General features: G+C 42.2%; 5 protein-coding genes and 1 non-coding gene across 7 annotated transcripts; 4 read left to right on the forward strand and 2 right to left on the reverse strand.

Annotated features, from left to right (window-relative positions):
* The first annotated feature begins 976 nt into the window (after positions 1-976).
* TRNAL-CAG (transfer RNA leucine (anticodon CAG)) lies at positions 977-1,059 on the forward strand. Its single transcript has one exon. It is a non-coding gene; the product is annotated as a tRNA-Leu (tRNA).
* Positions 1,060-10,522: 9,463 nt separating this feature from the next.
* On the forward strand, positions 10,523-11,409 carry Jon44E (Jonah 44E). The gene has a single exon (XM_017087853.4). It carries the CDS (start codon positions 10,555-10,557, stop codon positions 11,368-11,370), a length of 816 nt encoding a protein of 271 aa, XP_016943342.3. The 5' UTR covers positions 10,523-10,554; the 3' UTR covers positions 11,371-11,409.
* Positions 11,410-12,828: 1,419 nt separating this feature from the next.
* LOC108019830 (phenoloxidase-activating factor 2) lies at positions 12,829-15,106 on the reverse strand. Its single transcript, XM_017087848.4, has 3 exons — positions 14,992-15,106; positions 13,849-14,320; positions 12,829-13,768 (listed from the first exon to the last, which is right to left on the reverse strand). Exons 2-3 carry the CDS (start codon positions 14,305-14,307, stop codon positions 12,893-12,895), a joined length of 1,335 nt encoding a protein of 444 aa, XP_016943337.3. The 5' UTR covers positions 14,308-14,320; positions 14,992-15,106; the 3' UTR covers positions 12,829-12,892.
* A 1,323-nt stretch (positions 15,107-16,429) lies between these two features.
* Positions 16,430-18,645, forward strand: LOC108019831 (phenoloxidase-activating factor 2). The gene is made up of 2 exons (XM_017087850.4): positions 16,430-16,956; positions 17,704-18,645. Exons 1-2 carry the CDS (start codon positions 16,456-16,458, stop codon positions 18,577-18,579), a joined length of 1,377 nt encoding a protein of 458 aa, XP_016943339.3. The 5' UTR covers positions 16,430-16,455; the 3' UTR covers positions 18,580-18,645.
* Positions 18,646-19,094: 449 nt separating this feature from the next.
* Positions 19,095-20,593, forward strand: LOC108019832 (hydroxysteroid dehydrogenase-like protein 2). 2 transcript variants are annotated; one of them, XM_065863069.2, is made up of 5 exons: positions 19,095-19,250; positions 19,305-19,468; positions 19,526-19,739; positions 19,818-20,301; positions 20,362-20,593. In XM_065863069.2, exons 1-4 carry the CDS (start codon positions 19,237-19,239, stop codon positions 20,284-20,286), a joined length of 861 nt encoding a protein of 286 aa, XP_065719141.1. In that variant the 5' UTR covers positions 19,095-19,236; the 3' UTR covers positions 20,287-20,301; positions 20,362-20,593. The 2 variants fall into 2 exon arrangements, with proteins under 2 accessions (XP_065719141.1, XP_016943340.2); XM_017087851.4 differs by lacking the exon at positions 20,362-20,593 and having other exon boundaries at positions 19,818-20,333.
* A 2,605-nt stretch (positions 20,594-23,198) lies between these two features.
* Positions 23,199-24,172, reverse strand: LOC108019574 (CTD nuclear envelope phosphatase 1). The gene has a single exon (XM_017087410.3). The coding sequence runs from the start codon at positions 24,170-24,172 to the stop codon at positions 23,288-23,290; it is 885 nt and encodes a 294-aa protein (XP_016942899.3). The 3' UTR covers positions 23,199-23,287.
* Positions 24,173-24,267: the final 95 nt, after the last annotated feature.

Below are 24,267 nucleotides of genomic sequence, written 5' to 3' on the forward strand. Positions count from 1 at the left end.
TTGGAAAGGGGTTTTCGATTTAAAGTTGTCGAATAATCTACCACGTTGTCGCGCTCCTCCTTTAAGTGGGAGTACCCCCTCAAGCTGTTGAAGCTGTTGCAGGGCATCGTCTGGCCGGATCTTGCCACCCGTGGGCTTGGACTTCTACCAATTCGCAGTGCGTGCCTCCACAGGCTTGTCCTCGACAACGATCTTGGTCTGCAGACTGGAGATCTGCGTCTGGATGGCCATGTTCTTTCGCTTGATAATCTCGTTGAAGGCGGACCACTTACCCTCGATGTTGTCCTCACACAGCCAGTTGTTGGGGAACTGGAACCGCTGGCGCTCGAGGAGCTCCCTGAACACCTCCACCTGCAACTCCAGATGGGAAAAATGTTTCCTGCTGTGGAAGCTGCCACTTGGCGAGTACCTCCTTGTGCCAGGAATCGCATTTCAAAGTAACATTAGCGTGCTCCTTAGCATAATCAAAAAATATTATCTAATGTCAGAATCTGATTTCAATCAAATGCACAGACTTTCACAGAAGTTGCTCGTAGTGGCCGAATAGTTACTATCGGACAACTTATAATGCTTTTATTATGTATTTATTAAAATAAACGATTTTATTTAAATTAAGAATAATTTATAAAAACAATTATAATAATAACAACATGCCACACCATCTTTATTTTTTTAACTGTATATATAATGCTTTATTAATAAATTAATAATTTGAATTTAAATGTTCAATTTATTTATCATTATTTAAAATAATTATTTATTAATTATATTATTTAAAATAACTTTCATCGTTTCTTTTTATAATAGATTGATTTATTTTCGTCGTGACGTCATGTCATTAAACTTGAACTGCTGTTTCTGATCATTTGATTTACCCAAAACAAGAAAACTTGCCTTTTATTCTGAAAGTTCTCAACAGATGGCGTTAGAATGTAGTGTTAGAAACGTGATGGTGTTTGGAACACATCACGATCAAGTCAGGATGGCCGAGTGGTCTAAGGCGCTGCGTTCAGGTCGCAGTCTACTCTGTAGGCGTGGGTTCGAATCCCACTTCTGACAAGATTTTTTTTTCATGTATTTGCTTTTACCCCTTGACCGCAGTCCTCTTAAATTAATTATTTGCATATCTTGCCTCCTCGGTCGCCGTTAATTGCACTGTGCAAAGAGCTCGGCAGATGCGCTCAGCCGCATTAATTTGTTTGAGCCTTTGACTTGTTCGCTCGCACTTGTTTGCCAATGTAAATGACACAATTAGCACGCCTGGCTGCGTTCCACTTGCTGCAGTGTTTACTGTAGTGCCATTGCCCCACTGTGCCATGTTTATTTGCGCCCGTGTCTCTGTTTGTTTACTCCAATGACTTTGAGCATTTTTAAAGCAGTAAAACAACAAGGAATTGATAATGTCCTGTTGGGCAATGTTGGGCACTTGGGTCCTGTAAGTCAAAAATAGCTTAAAACAGCATTTTTCCCACTTTGCGGTCATTTCCTCGGAGTTCTTGTGCAGGGAAATTTTTTCTTGGGTATTCACTGAGGTAATTAAGTAAAGGTTCCATTAAATTGTTTAACATTTGGAAAAGTGCAGGATATTATAATTACAAGAGAAGTTAAAAATATATATTATATTGATATGAAACTTTGACTCGAAAAATCTAAGAACCCCCTTAGATAAATAATTGTTGGTTTTTTAATAAAACAGGCAAGAGTCAAATACTTTTAGGCACTCAGGACAGGCCCAGACACTCTGAAGTGGCCGCCAGGACCTAGTTCCTACAACATTCACTAATGCAACAAATAAATCAGAAAATTTAAGCGTTACTTATGCTGCTGGGAGAAAAAGATTATTATGAAGTATTTTGGGTCAAAGCTAAAACCTGTGCGAAAAAAGTTACTTACAGAAAACTCTTCTGAGTATATACACATCTTGGTTTGGACAATTTTTGCGGTCTCATGAAATTTACTGCACTTTTTTGCGCAAGCCACTCAAGAATAGCAGGAAACTAAATGAGAATTCCCACCACAAAAAAGCAACTCCTCAGCAAAGCGGATTCTGAATTCCGAGACTTGCTGTATGCAATGACACTAATAAAATTAATAGACCATGTCTGACTGACAGTGAGGATAGAGAATATGGAGCAGAATATTCCACACGAACCCCAAAGAATTTCATACTCATACGTCACGCTCAATGGATTTCGGATGACAGAGTATCTCTGAGGAGGGCGAGAAGATGCAGATAAAAACGTCAACAGCGAGGTCGTCTTCCAAAGAGCGAGTCGGTTTGAGTGGCTCCTAATGGGTCAACAAACACATTACTAAGCCAATGGGAGCAACAGATAAGGATAAATATATAAATGCAAACAGAACCTATATAATGTAATACCAAGTTCAAGATTTTTGATACGGATTTTTTGTTATGATTTGTTATGAAAAAAATCATATGAGACATATACAATATTAATTTTATAATGCGGATGATTGTTATTAAAATGATAATTAAAGTAAAATATTTGTAAATAATCAAATTATAAGCTTCTCGAACTCATATGTGGAGAGATCGAAAACGCTTTTAAAACCGATCCTAAGCTAAACACAGAACGAAACTGTTTCAGTTACAGCTCTCAATACATACGTATCTGTATCTGCAGCTGAAATTGCAACTGCAAATGTATCTACAAGTGGAATTGCAGCTGTGTCATTTGCGTATGCTGCGTGATTCCATGTTTTCCTCCGTTTGATGCATTTGACAAAACGAAACTTAGTCAACTGGGATTTGCATCTGGGAGGGGCTCTGACCTCTCATGCCCCAATCCCCATATCTGGAATTTGCATTTTTACTGCAAATTCGAAATCGATTGTGCTGTTCCCTCAAATGACTTGGGTTACATCTCTGTTTGGAACGAAAGCCAAACAAAGGGCCGGGCACTGACTGCGTTTTATTGGCCTGCAGCAACTGGAGAGTATATTTGTTTGGATATTTATCTAGTCAATTTTGTAATCTCAATACTTGGCCCAGCTTTCCATTTCCGCACGGGGCTTGTCGAACATGTCCGTCCGATATGGCGTCTGATTTCCGCTTTGCGCATCAGCGAACAGTCGATGATGGACTGGGACTGACAACCCGTCTATGTCAGTGGGTTGTTCCTGTGTCCTTCGAAGTGAAAGTGGGCTTTGTACAGCGTTCGCAATTGCTTTCGATGGCATTGAAAGCACCGGTTTTCTTGATTTCTTTAAATTTAAATTTAATGTGGGCGGGCTCTAGCACACATAACAAACGAATCCTTACAATGGGCATAGAAAAGATGAAGGGCGTGTTATTGGCACCAAAATAAAAATCCTAATGGTCGAAGTCGGTTTATCAGAACTCGAGATGAAGATAAAATAGGAGTAAAAACCAGTCCATATCGATGTAAAACAATATCTCGAATAAAAAATAAAGATCTACATTAATTAAATATTTTAAATACACATCTTATAAAATCAATAAAGTAAAAACCATGTCTTAAAATATATTTCTGAATTTTTTTGATTTTTTAAATATTTGTAACCATATCTGAAGTGAAAATAAAATGAATATGGCTTTCACACTTTGCAGAAAATATAAATAATAATATAAACCTAAACTGGCTAATAAGCTTTAAATAGGAAGTGCAAGTGACCTTGTACTGAGTCAAAACAGTCAATTTGTGCAAGTGGCCTTACGCTTATTTCATGACCCACACTCGAAAGTTAGGAAAAAGCCTACACAAACAACAACAAATGCTGTCATGACTTGAAATTTAAAATTACTTAAAGCTTTAAAGCTGAACCAAAAATATTTTAAAACACTTTAAGTTTTAAATTAAATTTACAAAAGGTTTTTAAATGGAGTGTTAATTGATAAAAAAATATATACGCAAGGAGTTGGAATTTAATATTTTCATTTATTTGTTTTCATATGCATCTGCGTTGATGCAAAGTAAAGTTTTTCGGGCGGGACTGATGCTTCCTCGAAAGCTAACTGCTGCGCTTAACAAGAATTCTTTACGCCATGTTGCACATTTTGCGAATGTTGGCAAGTTCAAACGGCTGTGAAAATGCACACGCTTTGCACTAGAGGAGTGGTTCATGGGGTACTCCCCTTTTTCAGCAACAACAGTCATTTGATAAGCATCACTGGCAGTATATAGCTATTTGAACGACAACAAAATCCCCCACGTGTTGCAAGCTAAAAAATTTAAAAAAATGAACAACTTTCTTTGTAAGATGGGGTATTAATAAGCCGTTATGCAGTGAATGTCGATTTAGATACAGCAGTGTATGGTCACGGATTCTAACGTATATGTGAGTTTCAGGGAACGCATGGTATTTAACGTCTAGAGTTCAGGATAGGCCATTGGTTAACAGGAAAATAAGTTTATAATAGCGCTGGAACTCGAAAAAAATGTTTTTAAAAAAATTGAAATTTCTTGAAGATATATTTATCTTTCTCTATAGATAAAAGTAGCTAGCTACGAGGATTTAGACAGGTTAGTTTTAATAGTCGTTTAAAGGAAAGTTACCTTCTTGAGAAAAAGAAATCCTAGAATATTTGTTATTTAATAATTTAGTTATTGTATTCTCGGCCTTAATTGTGTTTGTGTAGAACAAGAAAAAGGACAAGTGCATTTTGATGGGGAGGTGTTAAGACATGAACATATATATATACTAGCATGCTTAGGTAGGATAGATTTGCTTTTCTGACTAAAACAATAATACCATCTGCACGGATGCAGAAGGCCAGTATAACCATTTGGTTTTCCAGGGAAGAAATAGATTATTTTTGATTTTTATTATAAAACTAAAACGAAAAGGATTATTTTTAGAAACTCATATTTTTATTTATCAAAAATAATGGATTTTTTATCAATTTTAAAAAAAACTTATAATAATTACGGTTCCTGGTATTTATAATTCTCCCGAATTTGTTTATTTTTATCATCTTTGAAAACATCGCACGCTTCTCTCCTCCAGTTTATCTTTCACTGATTCCACTCCCCAGTTCTCTCAGGAAGTTACCGGTTAAGTTAGGACACGATGCACTGCGCAATCTCACTGAGAAGAAGGAAAGCTCTCGCTTCTGTTGAAAATTCAACTAATTTTAATCAAAACATTTCCCCCCCTCCACCATCCTTTTAAGCCAGCTTCTCCTCACCTCACAGGTGTATTGTTGTTTGCTTCCATTCGAAGATTTCCATAGACGAACAGGGCGAACATTTGATTGAATTGTTATTGTTACGAGAGTTTGGGCGTATGCCGTTTGCTGTTTGTTTAGATTTGTACCTGTCCTCTGGCCGCACTTTTCCTCTTTGGCCAGCATTGTCTTCTTTTCGGGCTTTTCCATTGCCATTTGGAAAAGTGCACATTTGGGGCTGCGGTCTGAGTCTGTGTTTGTTTGTTTTGTTCGAATAACTAGTGCAACGATTGTACGTGAGTTGATTTTTGTAGCCACGAATTTCGCCGGCGTATTTGTGTGCATCTGGAATTTTTGGTCCAGCGAATTGGTCTACTTAATGCTTGAGTAGCCATTGTTATTCCACATAAATCCAATGCGACCCTGACCTATTTTCCCCTCATTCCGTCTGTGTCTTTTTGCCTCCTTCCATTGCGAAGCTGTCGACTGATTTGAACTGACTGTTGTTTAAAACTTATTTGCATATTTTGTCCTTCACACGCAGTTACACACTCCCACGTGCTCACGTCATTCCCATGTCCTTTTTGTGTGTCATCATTTGAAAAGCAAAAGCACAGCAAAAATTATGAGCCGTTTTATAAATATCATGAATTTTATTTTAATATGTTTTTCACTTATTTAGTTATGCTAAAGATATTATTACATCATTGAAATCACAAGTTGAATGAAGAACTCCTTGGTTTTGCCGATGATATGGGTGTGCCTTATTTTAAGGTCATCAAGGAATATAACTTATTAGGTATTAAGTATCAAATGTATTTATAAAATACTAGTTTACCTGACTAAATTATTATTTGGCTCTTTAACATTAAACAACATTTTGATAGGTGTATTGATGTGACGGTTGATTTTCCAGTTCTTGCACCCTTTTGACATGCAGAAATCCCAGCTGTCATAGTGAGTTGGTTGGGTGTCACGACCGGCAAACGTCGAGCACAAACGTTTAATTGACATAATTAGCTGGCTGTCTTCTGGCACACAAATGTATGTCTGTCACAAGCTGAGCCTGTCTGTTTTGATTACTCAAGCGGCGAAAGTGGATTGTCTGGCTTTAAAACGTACTTTAAAAATATGAAAACAAATTTGAAAATGTAAAGTGTTCTCAGTTAGTATATTATTTTACATATATATATTAAAAATATAAAATATACACAGAGAAAATTCTGACATTCTCATCTGAGTTGAAAATGTTCTTAAATATAGAACGACATTTTTAAGTTGAAAATGTTATTATTTGGCTCGAATTAAGTTGAATTTGCGGTGTTTAAGTACATTGTATGTACAAATAAACTATTAGTTCAGTCCTTAATGTATACTTATCAAAAAGTTGTTAAATTAACTTAATTTAACTTTTTTCTTCTCACCACTTCGTTCTTATATTGAAACCAAAATGTACTTACACGGTTTTTAAGAACGAATGTTCTCAATTCAAGAACAATGGTCTTATATAGTTTTCTCTGTGTATTTACAATTTTCTAAATTAGTATATTTAAATAATTTTATAAGCAAGCATTTTTTATACAAATACTTTGAATTAATACTAATCTGTAGTGGTGCCAAATTGGATATTATTTTACATATTTTATATAAATATATATATAATTTTGAATAATAAGGCTGTTTGTAGTTTTCCGTTTTGCCTTTAAGCTTTAATTTTTGCTTTTCAGAGCACCTGCAGCGAAATTGGTGGAATGAAACATTCTCCAGGCATGTTGTCGACATTTTTATGGCTGCCACGTTTGCTTACTGTCCCGTTCTGCATCCTTCCCTGCCTTCCCGCCTGCCAGCCACTTGGCTGCCCAATTAAAAGTTTTAGCACATTTTCACTTGAAATTAATTGTCGGTAAACGTAATTCATGTCCGAGACACGATTGCGCTGGAGGAGCGCAGCACAGGACCCAGGACACACAACGGCAACAATGCCAGGGAACAGGACCTGCAAATGTGGCCAAATGCACCGCTACCGATAAAGAGAAGGGGGGCAGGAGATAGCCAAAAGTATTTAGAGCTTGTGCTACTTTGTAGTTGCTAGCTGTTGCATACTTATGTGCGCTAATGCCAGGACATTTCAACTAACTGCCCAATTGTGCTGCTTTCAGGCAAGGAAACTACAACTCAAGTTGCCGCGTATTGTCATCCAAGAAATTAAACCGGAAACTGGAGAAAAAGTTTATGTTTGAAAAGGAAAACTCAACCAATTTTAAAAAACAGTCTTTCCGAAAAGCGGAACACCAATAAATGAACACACACCACCCAGATAACTTGAATTTATAAGTATTTTGCGTGACCAAAAAAGTTGCTTGGGATTTTTATTTGAACTATTTAAATAAATAAGTTGGTTTTTAGATAGGTTCACGAATTTGTGGTCTGAGTCTTAGATCCTTAAATACAAATTGTAAATTGAAATAACATAAATTATTAAATTGTTTCGTAACCACTACCTCCCATTATTCAAGTAAAGTTTTAGTTCTGAGTGAAAAATCAATATGGCCATTAGGTTTTAAACAATTTTTTCTTTAATCAAACAAACTTTTTAAATACCTGTTGAAAGCATCGAAAAAAAACCAACGATATTATGTAAATTAAATAAAAAATGCTTTGACCTTTAAAGCAAGATTTAATTTGCCGAGAACAATGGAAAATATCATTAAAGTGAAACTACACAAATCATGCCCAGCCAGCGAGGTTGGGCTAAAGGGTCGATGGTTATTTGGCCAGTTTCCCGGCGAAAGCCATAAATAACAGCTCACCGCCATTTAGCAGGAACAAAATGAAATTTTTCAATTAAGTTAAAGGCCACTGTCGATAGCGAGCCAATGTCATTAGCAGGTAAAGGAGCAGCACTTTTAGCAGGAGGAGATACAGGAGGAGCAACTGCAGCAGCATTGGGAGCAGGACATAAATTAAAATCGAAGCCGGGCGATTTTATGTCCTTTTAATGGCAGTCCGTGGCAGGCAGGTGGCCATAAAATGACATAAAACTGGACGGGTAAATGTTTAAATAATGCCTGAAATTGTATTTAGGAGCTCTCTCGCTCTGGCTTCTGCAGGTGGGAATCGGGATGGTTGTGGCTCGGGTTTCTGGCCGCCGCAACTAATTGACAATTCAAAATGTTTGGGGCGGCCAATGGGAGCTGGTGTGCCGGTCATAAAGTTAATAAGCAATTTGCATAACAAATTGTCTAAAACGCTGACAACATGACGCATGGAACTGCCGAACGAGAGTCCGAGTGCCACCGAGAGTGCAGCTCTGCGATGAAGTGCATGGTGCATGCTGCATGGTGCACGGTGCATGGTGCCCGGCTAATTTTCCACGCTCCGTGTTGCGTATACGCAGCGTGGACCTCCCAGTGGGCTGCGCGGGCATGCATTTAATTGTTTCAAACCGGACATCATCCCATTTTTGGTCCGCCCAGTCCCTCCGGTCATGACACTCGTACGTTGCGGATTTTTGCAAATGTGCATGCCCGTAATTTATTCTCGGCCTGTTAATTAGCGCGACTACATTCGACGGGGTGGGAGTTGGATGGTTAATTAATCGACTTAGGGAGTACCTTTTAGGGGCAGGATTAGGCTGATCTTCAGATGATTGAATGTGCCATTATCCTCGATTTATGTCTGTAAGCCTTTGAGGGTGATTCGATAGTGATTATTTACGTTACTATATAAATAGATGAATGTAATGATCTCCAAGGACATAGACGACAAGTTATATTATATAAATTTACATACATCCTAAGAACTATTTCTTATCCCCGGTTAGGGACACACTAGTAATTCTGTTAAAAAACCTTTCCTAATTCCTTAAGTTTAATTTCATTAAGTTTAATTTCATAAGTATCATGGAAAATAGCAGGATAAAGTCAAATTCTTAATATCGTTTAAAAGTTTATTTATGTTTAATAAAGAGCGTGTTTGGCTGGGAGGCAAATACTACGAACTCCGGCGAATCTGTATTTCCCATCCTATTTCCTGGCTCCACCTTCCGGTCTCTGAACATTAGTTTGAGCTTCCCGGCTCCACATACGGCCCTTCCTGAACAGGGTATCTGAATTACATGGTTATGGGGCTTTTGGTGGACCTTCCACGGCAATTAGCCAGTGTCAATTGTTCATGCTGCGAGTGCGAGCGCGTGCGTGGGACATTAGTGGAATGCTTTTTTGTTCCACGTCGAAACAAACCTATGTGCATAACGAGCAGATATGCATATGTATATGCGGCAGGGAACTGAGCTAACTGCCATTTGCAGCTGTTTCTATTTCCGTTTACTGGCCGCAAAGCTGCAGCCTCCCCAGTCCATCCCGGCCATGCCATTTTCCCCTGGGCACTACATCATTTGTAATTTGATGGCTTGCTCGGCGGAAGAGGAGCAGGGGCAGTAAAGCAGGAGGAGGGGGATGGAAGGACAGATGGCAAGGAACTGTGCCTCAAAGTATGCAACACAATTGCGGCCAGGGCCATTATAATTGCAAACACACAGTGCAACACAATCCCTATCCCTCAAACATGCTCAGTAGCCAGCCCATCTGCCATCCGAGATACATTTGCTGTTAGCAGTTGCATTTTGCATTATGCTTTGTTATAATTAAATGATTATCAATTTGGCAAATATTTGATTGGGCCCGGCTTGCGAAAGGAGAGCTAATCAAGCGTAAATTGATCTCAGTTTGCACAGATGAATGACCAGAACGACACATCGAAGGTCTCAGGGCTCACTTCATGGCGAAGGAAATTTATTACTATGGTCAAATAATATATAATTTATACATATGTAGTATTAGATAAAGCTAATAAGTAGTTGTCGGATTCAATTCTGGGCAAAATTTGCTCACAAATAAATTTGTCTCCCAATTATAATTGTCTAATAATTAATTAGACTATTCCAATTTTGATTTTTTATTTTTTAAATTTGTATCTGACCGAAGTTTGTTTAGATTCAAATGTTAAGAATATTGATTTTCATATGTGTGTGTCTAGTTAATAATGTTTAAATTATGCCGTAGAATTCGTTGTATTTATCTATATTTTTAAACAGAGCAGTTAAAAAACATATCAAGTATAAAACTAGTTTTGACGATCCTTTGATTGTTCCCACATTTAAATAACACTGCAATTATTTGCTGCACTTACATTTAAAGACATAGAAACCCCTAAAAGCTTATATCTGTGACCAATTGGCGAATGTAAGATCGAAGCTGATAGCTTATCTAATCCTTCTAAAAATTCAAAATAACCAAAATTTATGGGTGCGAATAAAAGTCAGGTAGACTTCCGCTGAGCCCCGATAAGGCAGTCTTATAAAGGGGGTGTTTGGGTCATTGCTCGCCAGTTGTTGATTGACCAACATGAAGCTGATTGTGATCCTAGCCTGCCTGGCAGTGGCCTCCGCCAGTGTCATCCCCGCCGAGCCCTCGAAGGCGGTGGCCGTGAAGGACCTGCCCCGCGCCGGAAAGATCGAGGGTCGCATCACCAACGGCTACCCAGCCTACGAGGGCAAGGTGCCCTACATTGTGGGCCTGAGCTTCAACGACGGAGGATACTGGTGCAGTGGCTCCATCATCGGCAACACCTGGGTCCTGACCGCCGCCCACTGCACGAACAGCGCCAGCCATGTGCTCATCTACTTCGGAGCCAGCTTCCGCCACGAGGCCCAGTACACCCACTGGGTGAGCCGCAGCGACATGATCCAGCACCCCGACTGGAACGACTACCTGAACAACGACATCGCCCTGATCCGCATCCCCCACGTGGACTTCTGGAGCCTGGTCAACAAGGTGGAGCTGCCCAGCTACAACGACCGCTACAACAGCTTCTCCGGCTGGTGGGCAGTTGCCTCCGGCTGGGGTCGGACCGACAACGACAGCGGCTTGTCCAACTACCTGAACTGCGTGGACGTCCAGATCCTGGACAACAACGACTGCCGCAACTACTACGGAGGCAACTACGTCACGGACAACACCATCTGCATCAACACCGACGGCGGCAAGTCCTCCTGCAGCGGCGACTCCGGCGGTCCTCTGGTCCTGCACGAGGGCAACCGCATCGTGGGCATCGTGTCCTTCGGCAGCGGTGAGGGATGCACCGCCGGCAGGCCCGCTGGTTTCACCCGCGTCACCGGATACCTGGACTGGATCCGCGACCACACAGGCATTTCCTACTAAAAACTCCAGTTAAATAAAGCAATCAAGAGAAATTGAAAACTCCTGTTGAATTTATTGCATAAAATCTGAAAGAACTACAAAGGTTTAGTTTTTGCTGATCTCAGATATAATCTATGTGTTCTTTTATTTTTTACTACGGTAAAGGATAATGTTATGTAGTTGTATTTAAAGAAAGTACTGCCGGAAGTAATTTTGTAACATCAAGAGGGAATACTAAAGTATTGCAAGTTCTTGGAGTTAAGATCACAGATTAGAAGGCCGCAATATGAAATCAGTTCTTTCTTAATGGTACCCGATAAGAAAGCCCCTTAAGTTCAAAGCGATAGGTTGGTCTTAAGTACCGAAAGTGAAACTAAATATATGACCATGCTTAAAACGGATTGTTTACGAGCCGTGATCTTACACTTTTCATAGCAAGCCACCACCTATTCAAAATGAACATAATTTAAAGCAAAAATGTTTTTCGCTCTTAATATTTGATATTTTAAAACAATTAAGTACAAATTTGTCATTAGCTTGGTTACACAATTTTTTAAAGGTAGAAATCTTAAAGGGGATTCCCGTTAGTCGCAATTTTTGAGTCTTTAATGTTGTAATTAATTGTATTCTGAGAAAAGAAGCAATCTCTTAATGGCTATTTATCTAATGTAACCTTCTTAAACTGCAGTGGCTTAATCGCAAATTGCAATTCCTAGTTGCTAAATTGGACCAACAAAATCAATACCAATCGCGAGGGCCGTAAAAATGGCCAATAAATTACGGGGACGTAAAACAAAACAAAAACTGTTTAAACAATTTACTTGAGAAATGAGTTTTCAGCCCGGCTCTTGGCCAAGGAACCGAAGAGCTGGATGGGGAGGAGCAAAAAAGCAGGAGGAGGAACAGCAGGCAGCCCGAAAATCAATTCGCTCAGCCATTTGCCCGGCCCAGCGTGTAATTTCTCAATTTTTGGCCATGCGATGTGATGCTTCTGTTGTCTTCCCATCCCGGTGGCCTCCTGGTTAATTTGGTTCCACAGCCGCGATGCCAAAGTGGGGCACTGATGGGGGTGTAAAGTGGCGGATAGTCCACATAGCCATCTGCCATGGCCTGACTATTTATAAGCTGCCGGCATGAAGACGCTGTGCTCCTTGGCTCGCATTTCCCACCACCGCGCTCCTTTTGTTCGAGGATTGCAATAAATCGAGTGACTTGGAGGTACGTTCGAGTTAAGTGCCTGGATGGAAAACTATCCCGGCGTTTTAGTTCGAGATGGCACGGATAAATAGCGGATATATAAGATGTACGATAGCGGATAGCGTTTGTAAATGATAAGAGTTCCAAAGAATTTATAAGGGGCTACTGCTCTAAGGAGCGAAAATCTATTATTTTTCCTAAGGAGGGGAAATGCTACTTAAGACCAATCTCTGCGAAAGTGCGGTTGTTGTTCCTTCATAGTAAGGGGTACTTCCATAAAGATTACAAAATTATAAGACGTTCTTTATTTCATTTAAGTTTTAGATTTGCACAGTGGTGTTTCGGCTCATTGCGCCTGCATCGTGATGCCCAGTCCCCTGATCTTCTCATCGAGCCAGTGGCGCAGGTGGGGCACATTGGCGTACACGGCGGGAACATCCTCGACGCCGCACTCGACGCCCCAGGACACGATGCCCACCAGCTGGTAGCGATCCCTCTCGCCGGGCATGGTGCAGAAAAGAGGTGATCCGCCGTCGCCCTTGCAGGTGTCCTTGCCATCTCCGCCGGCGCAGATGAAGCTGGGCCGCAGCCGGAAGCGAGCCTCCAGGCGCGTGTTCCTCAGCCTCGCCTGGCACTCCTCGTGCTCCACCAGCGGCAGGTTGAGCCGCTTGAGCACGTTCTCCAGCTTGTCGCTGCCCGCCTCCTTGGCCCCCCAGCCCGTGGAGAAACAGTTGGACGAGAGCATCTGGTTGATCACCTCCGGCGATTCCGGCGGCGGCAGGCACAGCGGCTGGATGTGCGGAGCCAACTTGATGGGCTCGTCCAGGAGCAGCAAGGCAATGTCGTTGTACAGGGATTGCGGGTGGAATTCCGAGTGCATGATGATCTCCTTGATGCGGCTGCCCTGGTGCGGGTACGGCTCGTTGAGGCTGTTCAGATCCCAGTCCCCGGCCCTGGCCACCAGGGTGTCCACCGTATCGTTGACCAGGTTGTGTGACGAGGTCACGACCAGCCGCGGATGGATCAGGGTGCCGCCGCAGAGGAACGACTGCCGCCCGGTGAAGATGCCCACCATCCAAGGGAACTCGCCGAATATGGAGACGTCCTCCGTGTAGTTGAACTTGTCGTTGTCGGGGATCAGGCCCTGGGGATTGCTGTAGCCGCAGTTCTTGTACTTGAAGTTAGCCTGCTTCTCCACATACGGACTGTTAGATTCGTCCACCTGGAATGTTGCAAGAGGTTAATAGGGATTTGAATGCGAAACTACGCGTCTTTATCAGTGTACTTATACTGATAGCCCACCTGTTGGTCCACAGCGCAACAGCGGTATAGGGACTTGCTGCACTGAATCGTGCTGATCCTGGGATTGATCAGGCTCACCCCGGAGTCGTTGATAACATTGTCGCGACACAGCCTCCTGGGTACGCACTCCATATTCAGGCCGCAACTCTCGTTCGGCGGCGGCTCCAAGATGTGGGAGGCCTTATCTCGGATCGAGGAGGAGACGGCCCGGGACTTTGAGCTCTGCGATCTGTCCCAGCTCTCCAACTGGGCCTTTTCGCAGCAGACCCTTTGGGTGCCGCAGTAGCGGGAGCTGCGCGGACCAATACCCATGCGACCGGAGTCGTCCGAGTCCTCGCACCGCTTCACCGTGGTGCACAGCTCGTCCGTGCGGCACATCGCCGAAATCGTGTCCTGGGCCTCGGATCCCGGGCTAAGGGCCAGCAGGAGGAGCACCGCCGAGATCAGCCAGATCGTCATCGCTGTTGGGGAACTGCCAGAGCAAAGATCAGATGAAACCGAGAACAACAAAGATAAGAATAAGTTTAATCACAAACAATGCACAATGGAGGTTATCATGCCCCATTGAAATGCATTCATGTGCAAAACAAAACAGGAAAATCGCGGTCCCTTAGAATCCTCCTAAACAGACTTTAATTTTAATTAATAAAAACTTATCTTTCAAATTAATGAATTACGTTGAAATTTTATACATTATTTTCTTGGAAGGTGTCACAAACACGTTTTAGAAACCAGCTCTAAACTTATTACCTAAGTAAAGCTATTATGCACATTTATAAATTAAGGTAAACAAATATTTCAAAAGACAATAATTCTGATCGTTTCTGATCTGCAAAGTCAATAAAATGCTCGCTTAATGCTTTTACTATATACCCATTTAAAAAACCACTAGGTAAACACTTTGCTTTTATAACAATAATAATTAACTGTCACTCAATGCCTTGTATTCACAAACACTTTTTCATTAACGTCTTGAAACGGAACTGAAATTAACATTTTTTTATATGTACTTTGAAAACCAATTCCATCGTTTTTCATTGAAACTGTGTTATTATCAGCTACTGCCTTCGGGCTATATTTATAGATTACAACTAATGCACTTATGTATGCGGATATGTCGACGTATATATTTGCATTATATACCTATGTATATGGAGATTAATAAGTGTAGATGTCCCGATCTAAAGGCAATCTTACAGCTTGTGATTCACAAAGTCGACTGAACGGCTAGAGTTAGATTTAAAACATTTATAGAACTTGCTTGGGAGATTCTGAGAAGCGCAGATTAGAAGAGAATTGAACGGAGAGAAAGAGAGAGGCTTACAAAGAAAGCGAATAAGTACGGCTTTTCCCAACCCCACATGTCTTTCCTCTTATCGACTGATTTATTCACCAAACCTGTGTTAATGGGATATTTTCTGAAATGACCCTGAAGGCAAAATAAAACTCCACCTTTTATTTTTTTTTTTAATGCAAAAATGTATGTATTTTAATTATTTATTGTTATTCAATATTGATACTCATTTTCCATATACCTAAGACTCGCCTTGATATGATATAGACTCCACCTGCGAGGACTCAAAAAGTTATTAAAGTGTCTATAAGTAATATGTTATTCGGTGTACACACTTGATCCACTGAACAACAGCGCTGAAGGCCTGCGCATCCGCTATCCGTGTTGCTGATCCTTGGCACGAGCAACTCGAATCCGGGATCCTTGAGTAAGCCTTCGTTGCACAGCATTCTAGGCACGCACATCTTTCCAGCACCGCAGCTCTTCAATCCTTTTCCTGGTTCTGCGGCCTCTAATTGCGGAGGAAGGATCAGCAGAAGAAAGCAGGCTGTGATCAGCCAGCTCCATCTGATCAGTAAACGACTCATCGCGGCTTTTCGGAAAGGATGAATTCGTTTAATAATACATAGTGGGTTTTTTTTACAAAGCTATATTTGTCAATATATATGTAACCGTGATTTTGATTGAAACCGTATGTAGTACTTATACATATATTGGGAGTCGGAAAATTTAAAAGCGCCATTTTTTCCAATTTAGTCGAAAGCAAAACTACAAACAATTTTAAAATCGAAAATTTGATATGTTTAAACCGTCGTCTTTATTGAGATTCTTATTGTAATAATAATAGCCTTGCTTATATACCAGATAGTTTAGTGTTATACATATCACCGATCCAAAGACAATCTGATAGCTTGGGGTTTACAAAGTCGACTGAACGTCTAGAGTTGAATTCAAAGTATTTATGTATAGAACCGGCTTGCCAGTTTCTGAGAACTGCACATCGAAAGAGAATCCAAAAATCTAATTTAGTGAGAGCTAAATTATTGGGAGCAATTATACGACTTTTTATTAATCTCCGTAGAGCAGAGTTTCTCGATCCGAAAATACAGTCGATTGTTCCGAGGGCGCAGTCAGTCGAAAACGTGTCGCGGCTCTTGAACGTAATTCAGAAAGTGTATTGCGCATTGATCTGCTTGAAATTGTTAGGGGTGATTCGGATTTATTCTGATTTCTCGGCGATTGTGTGTTTATTTTTGTTTGGCGCAGTTGAACTGTGTGAATGCGTGCGGTTTTTTCCCATTCCAGCCGTTGCTATGAATGCGGATTTTGTGCTACTGATCAGTCTGGCACTGATTTCCCACATACCGGTGGGTCTTTCGGCCACCTGCGAGAGCAACGAGATCTGCATTAGCAAAAAACGGTGCGATGAGACGGATGACTCCGGCAGGGGAATACTGGTCAAGCGTGTACTCGAAAAAAGCTGCGGTCGCGGACTAGTTTGCTGCGATAAGGTGCAGGTGGAGAACTACGACGCGTATGAGGCCGAAATCGAGTACCGGAACCAGCGCCGGGGAAATCCCTGGGGCTCTTCGGAAAGTCCTTTGGAAGCCGCAGCGAAAGAGGAACCAACGGTGGCCAAGAAGGAGGAAGAGGGTTACAAAAGTTGTGGCGTGAAGCGGGAGTGTGTGCCCCGCCACCTCTGCACCACCGGAGTGGTCAACGAGGACGGTCGGTACATCATCAAGCCCCGGATAAATGACGACAGCAACTTCGGCTGCCGATCCGTGGAGCAGTGCTGTCCGCTAGACGATCGGGTGAGAGGTTATATTGGATACCGAAAAACCCAAAACCCCTACTTAGGCATTGCCGAATTAAATAGCTATAACTAGTGCTAACTATCTGTAATGCAAGATAGTATTGAAACATAAAGGGAGTTTACATATATATCTCTATACTATTTGTGATCTGCCTGTAGTAGAAACTAAGGTCATTTGGAGAATCAAGTCCAATTCACTAACGCTGATAATTATAGTTTTTGATTAGGTTTGAAGAAATGTGGAATTAGTGTGCACCGTTGTGTTTCATTGCTTATAAATAAAGTTAAGCCTATCTTAAAAACCGTAAAAGCAATTAATTTATTAAAACTTTTTTCGCATTTACTCCAATTGCATTTCGTAAACTTGAATCCATAAAATAATCAAGGTGGAATTTTTAAAGATTGTCTTCTTTTTGGGAACTTTATGTTCGCCGTTTATAGCGAATAAAATAATCAAGGCGGAATTTCCAAAACTTGTATGACCATATATGTAGGTTTAAAATTAAAAGACTCGATGTGATTGTGATAACTTATAAAATAAACAGTAAGGAATTTCTAAAACTTGTATGTTATGTGAAATAGTTCGAGTATATATTTGTGTAGTCTTGTTTTTTATACTTTTTCGCTGATTTCGTGGCTGTTTAACCTTATTCAACCTCATTTAAAATCTTTTATGTTGATTGTCTAAAATGTTTTTTAAATCTACTCAACATTTTAACATATCTCTTTTATTTACCCGTTTCAGATCGAGGAGGGTCACAATCCCATGCAGCGCAACGTGAAGGACTTCCAGCCCAAGGGCTGCGGCTACAGCAATACCAACGGGCTGTTCTACCAGCTGGATGGGTATAGCGGTGGGGAGTCCGTCTTCGCCGAGTTCCCCTGGATGGTGGTCCTTATGGACTTGGCCGGCAAGTACATCTGCGGCGGCGCCCTGATCCACCCGCAGCTGGTGCTGACCAGTGCCCACAACGTGGCCAATTACAGTGAAGACACGATGGTGGTTCGGGCTGGCGAGTGGGATCTCAACAGCCAGACGGAGGTGCTTCCCCACCAGATGCGCCCGATCAGCGAGCTGCATCGCCACGAAGATTTCAACAAACTGACCATTTACAACGACATTGCGTTGGTGGTGCTGGACCAACCGTTACAGCTGGCGCCGCACATCCAGCCTATCTGCCTGCCGCCGTCGGAGACGCCTCAGCTGGAGGAGGACCTGCAGAATGCCCACTGCCTGGCCACTGGATGGGGGCACAAGACCTTCACGTCCCTCAAAATGGAAAACCTTCTAAAGCGCATCGAGCTTCCGATGGTGGACCACAAATCCTGCCAGCGGCTGTTGCGCAGAACGATCCTCGGGCGTCATTATAATCTCCATGCGAGCTTCATTTGTGCCGGCGGGGAGGAGGGCAAGGACACCTGCAACTACGACGGAGGCTCTCCATTGTTTTGCACAATGCCCGGACAAAAGGATCGCTACCAGCTGGTGGGCATCGTATCCTGGGGCATCGAGTGTGGCGAGAAGGATGTGCCCGCGGCCTACACGAATGTGGCCTACCTGAGGAACTGGATCGATCGACAGGTGGTGAAGAGTGGGTTCCCATTGATTGAGATCCCTTAGGTTAGGTAGCACTAGGCTTTAAAATAAATCTCAAATAAAATTAATGTAGACAACTTCGCAGTGCTACTTAACGGCTTTTGAAATGAAAATGCATTGGGTTTCTTAAAAAATAATTTTAAGGTTACTTCATAGGAACTGTAAGATGTATTTTAAAGTTGCCAAAGCCAAAAAACATCTGTTTCAAACTATCCAAACTATGTTTTGAAGAGTGGTCAAAAGTTTGTAACAAAATCACATTACTTTCCCGCAATTATTTGAAGTTTAACCCACCGTTGGAACTCGCTAGCACAATTGTTTGTATATCGATAAGTCTTTTATATATATATCGATGTGCAATGTTAATATAGAGATGGTACCTTGACTTCAATAACAGTCACGAGGAATATTATAAAACATACAAAATAAATAAAAAATTATAAAAGTATAAACCTCAGCATTACATCAATAAATATAACTCATTTTTAAATAACAATAGCTTTCGATTAAATTAAATCCGGCTGTAACTACCGGACTTCAAACCCAGAAATTAAGAAATGAAAATGTTCCATCTCTATAATCTAGCATTGGATTGCACACAGGTAGTTGTGAGATTAGCCCAATCATAGGAATGAGCATTTGATTGAGAACCTGCAGTTGAGATCGGCAGCCACAGTCAGCATGAAGAACACCGGGTGAGTCTTGGCCATTGCGAGAGTGAGTCCCTTAACAGTGGTTTTTGCCCTTAGAAAACTAAAGGGAAAGACCCTGTTCATCACCGGCGCGTCCCGGGGAATCGGAAAGGCCATCGCCCTCAAGGCGGCCCGTGATGGAGCTAATATAGTCATAGCAGCCAAGACCGCCGAGCCCCATGCCAAGCTGCCCGGAACCATATACACGGCTGCGGAGGAGAGTAAGTGACCGTCGAATCATATCCTTGTACCCTCTTTGACCTTTGTTCTGTATTCAGTCGAGCGGGCCGGTGGTAGAGCGCTCCCCTGCATTGTTGACGTGCGCGACGAGCGGCAGGTGCAGCAGGCCGTGGAGGCGGCGGTGGCCAAGTTCGGAGGCATCGACATCGTGGTGAACAACGCCAGCGCCATCTCCATTACGGGCACCCTCGAGACGGAGATGAAGCGCTACGATCTTATGCAGAACATCAACACCCGGGGAACCTTCCTAGTGTAAGGGCTGCCTTAGCCGCAGCGACTTCTAATCTACCCAAACAAATATGTATAACCGCGACCGATCAAACTCCACAGATCAAAGACTTGCCTGCCTTATCTGCTGAAAAGCGAAAACCCTCACATTCTGAACCTTGCGCCCCCGCTGAACATGAGTGCCAAGTGGTTCGCCAACCACACCGCCTACACCATCGCCAAGTACGGGATGTCCATGTGCGTGCTGGGCATGGCGGAGGAGTTCCGCACCCAGGGAGTGGCCGTGAATGCCCTCTGGCCCCGCACCACGATCCACACGGCGGCCGTTGAGATGCTCCACGGATCGGAGGGGGCTCTGTACTCCCGGACGCCCGAGATAATGGCCGATGCGGCCTACATTATATTTTGCCGTGACTCCAGGGAGTACACTGGCAACTTCTTTGTGGACGACGAGGTGCTGATGGACGTGGGCGTCAGGGATCTCGCAAAGTACGCATGCTATCCGGAGAATATTCACCTGTTGTCTACCGATATTTTCCTAGATGAAGCTGGCCCCTCGGCCAAGCTGTAAGGCTTTTCCAAAAACGTAATTATACTTACTTGCGTCTTGATAAGATGAATATATGCATGCTTATATTTTGTTTAGTAAATAAAGGTACTTAACCTTTACCAACCCGAAGTCATGTCGACTCTGACTTTAAGAAGTCGAAGTCTCTTTTGTCCGTTTTAGCGAATAAAACTTTCTAATAGTCTTCTTTCTACTACAGGAAGTATATTAGTCGAAGCGGTCCGGATCGGACATCTTTGTCCTAGCTCTCATCGAATGATCGATAAAAATAAAAGAAACAAATTCTAGCGTTGTTTTTGATCATATAGTCTTCTATTTTCGAGTAAAGCTCTTTTTTATGATTTCAGAATTTCGAATATAATTGCACTTTAATTGGCCGACTATACTATAACAGTCTGAAAAAAATGAAATCCAAATTCTGGCCTTGTTACTTTTGATCTATCCTTTTCTTCTCTGGGGTAATATTTTTTTCTACTACAGAATTTTAAGAAAATTCTTATTTTTGTATCAGACGACTATGTCATAAAGCTGCCATAAAGACGATTGGAAAATATTGAGTAACAAATATGAACAAAATTCTTGCTTCTCTTCTACTCTGTGGTATTGCATTATTTTTAAGATATTAGAATTTCGAATATTTTACGTATATTCATATATACGTATTCTGTAATATACGAATGATTTTAACCGCATGACATGGTTTTCTGTAAAGGAATATCAACTTTAAGTGAAGAGCCAATATTACGAATTTATAGTTTTGAAGGCTTTTGATTTTGGTATTTTGCTAGGAGGGATTTAAACAAACTACTACATTTAGCATATGAACTAAAATGGAAGAAGAAAAGGGACACATTCCGTTGTATATTCACATAGAAGTCCCTGTAAGTTTGAAAAAAGTTAATTTCCTTGTTTGAAATTTAATAAAATATATGTTTGTTATCCCGATGTTAAAGTTATTTGCGTGACTAAATTTATAGCCTTATTTTGATCGACATTGAGACAATCAAACCCAAAGCCATCGAAATGCAAACCACTTACTTTTTTTGTTTTCACAAAATCTTTGCCACTGAATAGTCGGGCGTTTAAGCCACAATGAGTGGTGGAATTGGGAAAGAAAATTTATGGCGGAGCAGGTGAAAGTTCTTCTGCCATTCAGTGCAAGATTTATGTGCAGCTTAAGCCGCCGATTCTGATTGCAAAGGGGTCTACCGAGCGACTTGGGTTTTGGTTTAAGGGCTAAATGAATTCACTTACTCCCCCGCTGCCTCGCCGTATCAATTTGCATTGTTAATTGTTCTGGGGCCAAGCTGAAAAAACCTCAACGAACAATCAACTATTTCCAGTGACTCACAGTCAATTAGAATGGAGTACATATAGTTTACGACCGGGTTCTGTGGTTTGTTTATTTTGACAGAAGCTTAGTTTCATTTGCAATGCAAAAAGTTAATTACTGAGTAACTTTTTCTCGATTTGCAAGTTACCACATTTTCCGGCTAATAAGCAAATTAGGCAAGGCAAACAAGAAGACCTAAGGGACGGCAAGAATAATTAAAACCGCAGGACAACAGAGACCGGAGGCTAGGAAAAGCCGTAGCCGTTAGGTAAAATATACATAATTATTAGATGCAGTGCCACTGAAAGATAGCTGGAGCTTTGCTTTAAATCTGTATTCTTTTGACCACTTAAAGACCTGCCTGGAAAAACACTTTAAAGGCTGTGTTGGACCTACGGCAAATTCACACTAGGCGAAGCATAAAAAATGCAGATATCGGTAGCTAACTGACTCACTGACTGGCTGACTGATTGCTCATACGCACCGTTGACTGCCACTGAAACTGTGCCGTGCCTGCTCCTGCGCCCAGCTATCTGCTGGATTTCAATAACCAACGCTGCCGTAGCTACTGTTTCATGGAATTCGGCTCGTTTTGCTCGTCTGCCAGCTGAAACATTTTATGGAGCTACAAATCAAAATTTGCCGGGCACACGTTCCCATAAATCAGCCAGAGCCAGCATGAATCTCTTTGATCCCCCAAAAATGCGAAAAATAAAGTTATCATGTGACTCGCTGTGCGCACTTGACAATTTGCAGGAAAGCTGAATTATTATCTAAACATTTGGTCTGTCCTGGCTCCGAAAATGTGTGCATTAAAAGTGCAGCCTCGTGTGGCGCAATAATTAAGAATTCAATTTAAACTTTTGCAACTTTCCGCCACGACAGGCGGCAGGATGGCAGGATGGCAGAATGGCATCAGGTGGCTCAGAGTTGTGGCTTTCACTGTGGCCGTGTAAAGTCAAAAAGCCGCAACATCATTACGCTCCTGCATTTGCATGCAGCCGGTGTGCCCCGAACTTCTGCTAGCACACACGGAAATCGCAAAAAACACACCAGGGCCACCTGGCGTATGAGCAATAAAATGCATCTGCGCCGAGGTGGGCCCATATGTTGCTGCCTTGGTTGGGTCTCAAATGGCCTGGCTTGATTAAAGGATAAACAGCTTGCAATTAGCCTAGCCCACAAAGGACTAGGGACTTTAATATTAAAATATGACCATGTTTAAAACAACAATATTAGTTGGTTGCTTTTTGAACGCCAACAAAAGCAAGGATAAAAGCATATTTAATCAGCGAGTTTTTAACTAGGTAGGTATAATTAAATTAAGATTTTTTATTAATAATTTAAATTAATATTGGCGCTCTTTCCCTGAACTTATTTTACAGTTTGTATTTATAACAAAAACTTATTATTTTGTAATACTTTCTTGCGCTTTTTACCTAAACGCCAATAACTTTTCTGCAACTAAAGAAGTGGTCCTCCCAAAAAATACAGATTTTATAATAATATATAATATATATAATAATTATACGTTTTGATTATTTAGACAAAATGCCATACTTTACAGTTCCAAACATATAAATACAACGAGTCGGTTTCATTTATTAAAGCTTCATCTTTACAGACATTACTGGCCAGTTTAGATGTTTTTTAAAAAGGAGGGGTTCCGCTTCATCGGTAGGTAGATGAAACCGTGGAGCGGACCATCGTGGAGCGGACAACACGCCGGCCCAGAATCGATCGAACGTCCTTGGTGAAACGCAGGGCATCGAGGAAGGGCAGCAGTTTCAGCAGCTCCGTGTCTCCGGGGTCGTAGATGAACGTCTTGATGGGGAGAGCATTTTCCGGGAAATCGCGGTACGCATACGGCGAGTTGTCGATGATCAAGGTGCCGCTCATGTCCGGGTTGACCAGGGTCAGATCCTTGGCGATCAATGGCGCGGAGTTGCGGCAGTGCTGCCGGTAGAAGCGACGCGGCATCATGCCCCGTCCCGCGTCCAGAAGGTCCACCACCTGGGCGGCATAGACCTCCAGGCTGGCCGTGTAGATCACCACGTCGTACCACTTGGACACAAATTCCAGAAACTCGTCGACATGAGGCCGTTTAAAGACCCGGAAGGAGATCGGTTCGACACCCTCGATCGTCACGCTGAGCACATAATCGGGCTGTGCGTCTTCGGGCAACAGGTTGCATCCCACGTTGTCGTGGGTATCCGGATCGCTGTAGCAGGAGTGCACCAGAGTCTCGTCCAGGTCGAGGATTAGGGTTTTTCGGCCTACCTCGGCCAGTTTCTGGGCCATGGCCGGGGAGATGGCCACATCCTTGTAGGTGAGTGCCAGGTCCGGCCGAAAGAGCGCCCCGATCTTCCTCGCCACATGGGCCAACAGTCGTCTAATGTAGTTGCCCAGGTCGCCGGCGAACAGTATCGAGATGAGCCTCCGGCGGGCGGAGCTCGATCGCGATCTCTGGAGATTGCTGACCACGGCAGCGGCCACCTGGCCGGAGGGAGCGAGCTTGACTAGATGTGCTGACTGCGCGGGCAGCTGGCTGACCATTTTGCACAGGAGTCCTTTCTAATTTAATGCCACGGAGCAAACGCTGGTTGGGATCAGCTCTCTCTTTTACATTATATATTTGGGCTTACGTAGGA

Source organism: Drosophila suzukii, chromosome 2R, assembly GCF_043229965.1.
Source record: "Drosophila suzukii chromosome 2R, CBGP_Dsuzu_IsoJpt1.0, whole genome shotgun sequence".
NCBI lineage: Eukaryota > Metazoa > Arthropoda > Insecta > Diptera > Drosophilidae > Drosophila > Drosophila suzukii.

Excerpts from the sequence above, each read along its gene's own strand:
- Jon44E (XM_017087853.4), top strand. The coding sequence starts at position 10,555 with ATGAAGCTGATTGTGATCCTAGCCTGCCTGGCAGTGGCCTCCGCCAGT.
- LOC108019830 (XM_017087848.4), bottom strand. The coding sequence starts at position 14,307 with ATGACGATCTGGCTGATCTCGGCGGTGCTCCTCCTGCTGGCCCTTAGC. Across the intron at positions 13,769-13,848 it reads GTTGCGCTGTGGACCAACAG|GTGGACGAATCTAACAGTCC; the intron begins GTGGGCTATCAG and ends GCAACATTCCAG.
- LOC108019831 (XM_017087850.4), top strand. The coding sequence starts at position 16,456 with ATGAATGCGGATTTTGTGCTACTGATCAGTCTGGCACTGATTTCCCAC. Across the intron at positions 16,957-17,703 it reads GCTGTCCGCTAGACGATCGG|ATCGAGGAGGGTCACAATCC; the intron begins GTGAGAGGTTAT and ends TACCCGTTTCAG.
- LOC108019832 (XM_065863069.2), top strand. Across the intron at positions 19,469-19,525 it reads ATACACGGCTGCGGAGGAGA|TCGAGCGGGCCGGTGGTAGA; the intron begins GTAAGTGACCGT and ends TTCTGTATTCAG. Across the intron at positions 19,740-19,817 it reads ACCCGGGGAACCTTCCTAGT|ATCAAAGACTTGCCTGCCTT; the intron begins GTAAGGGCTGCC and ends CAAACTCCACAG.
- LOC108019574 (XM_017087410.3), bottom strand. The coding sequence starts at position 24,172 with ATGGTCAGCCAGCTGCCCGCGCAGTCAGCACATCTAGTCAAGCTCGCT.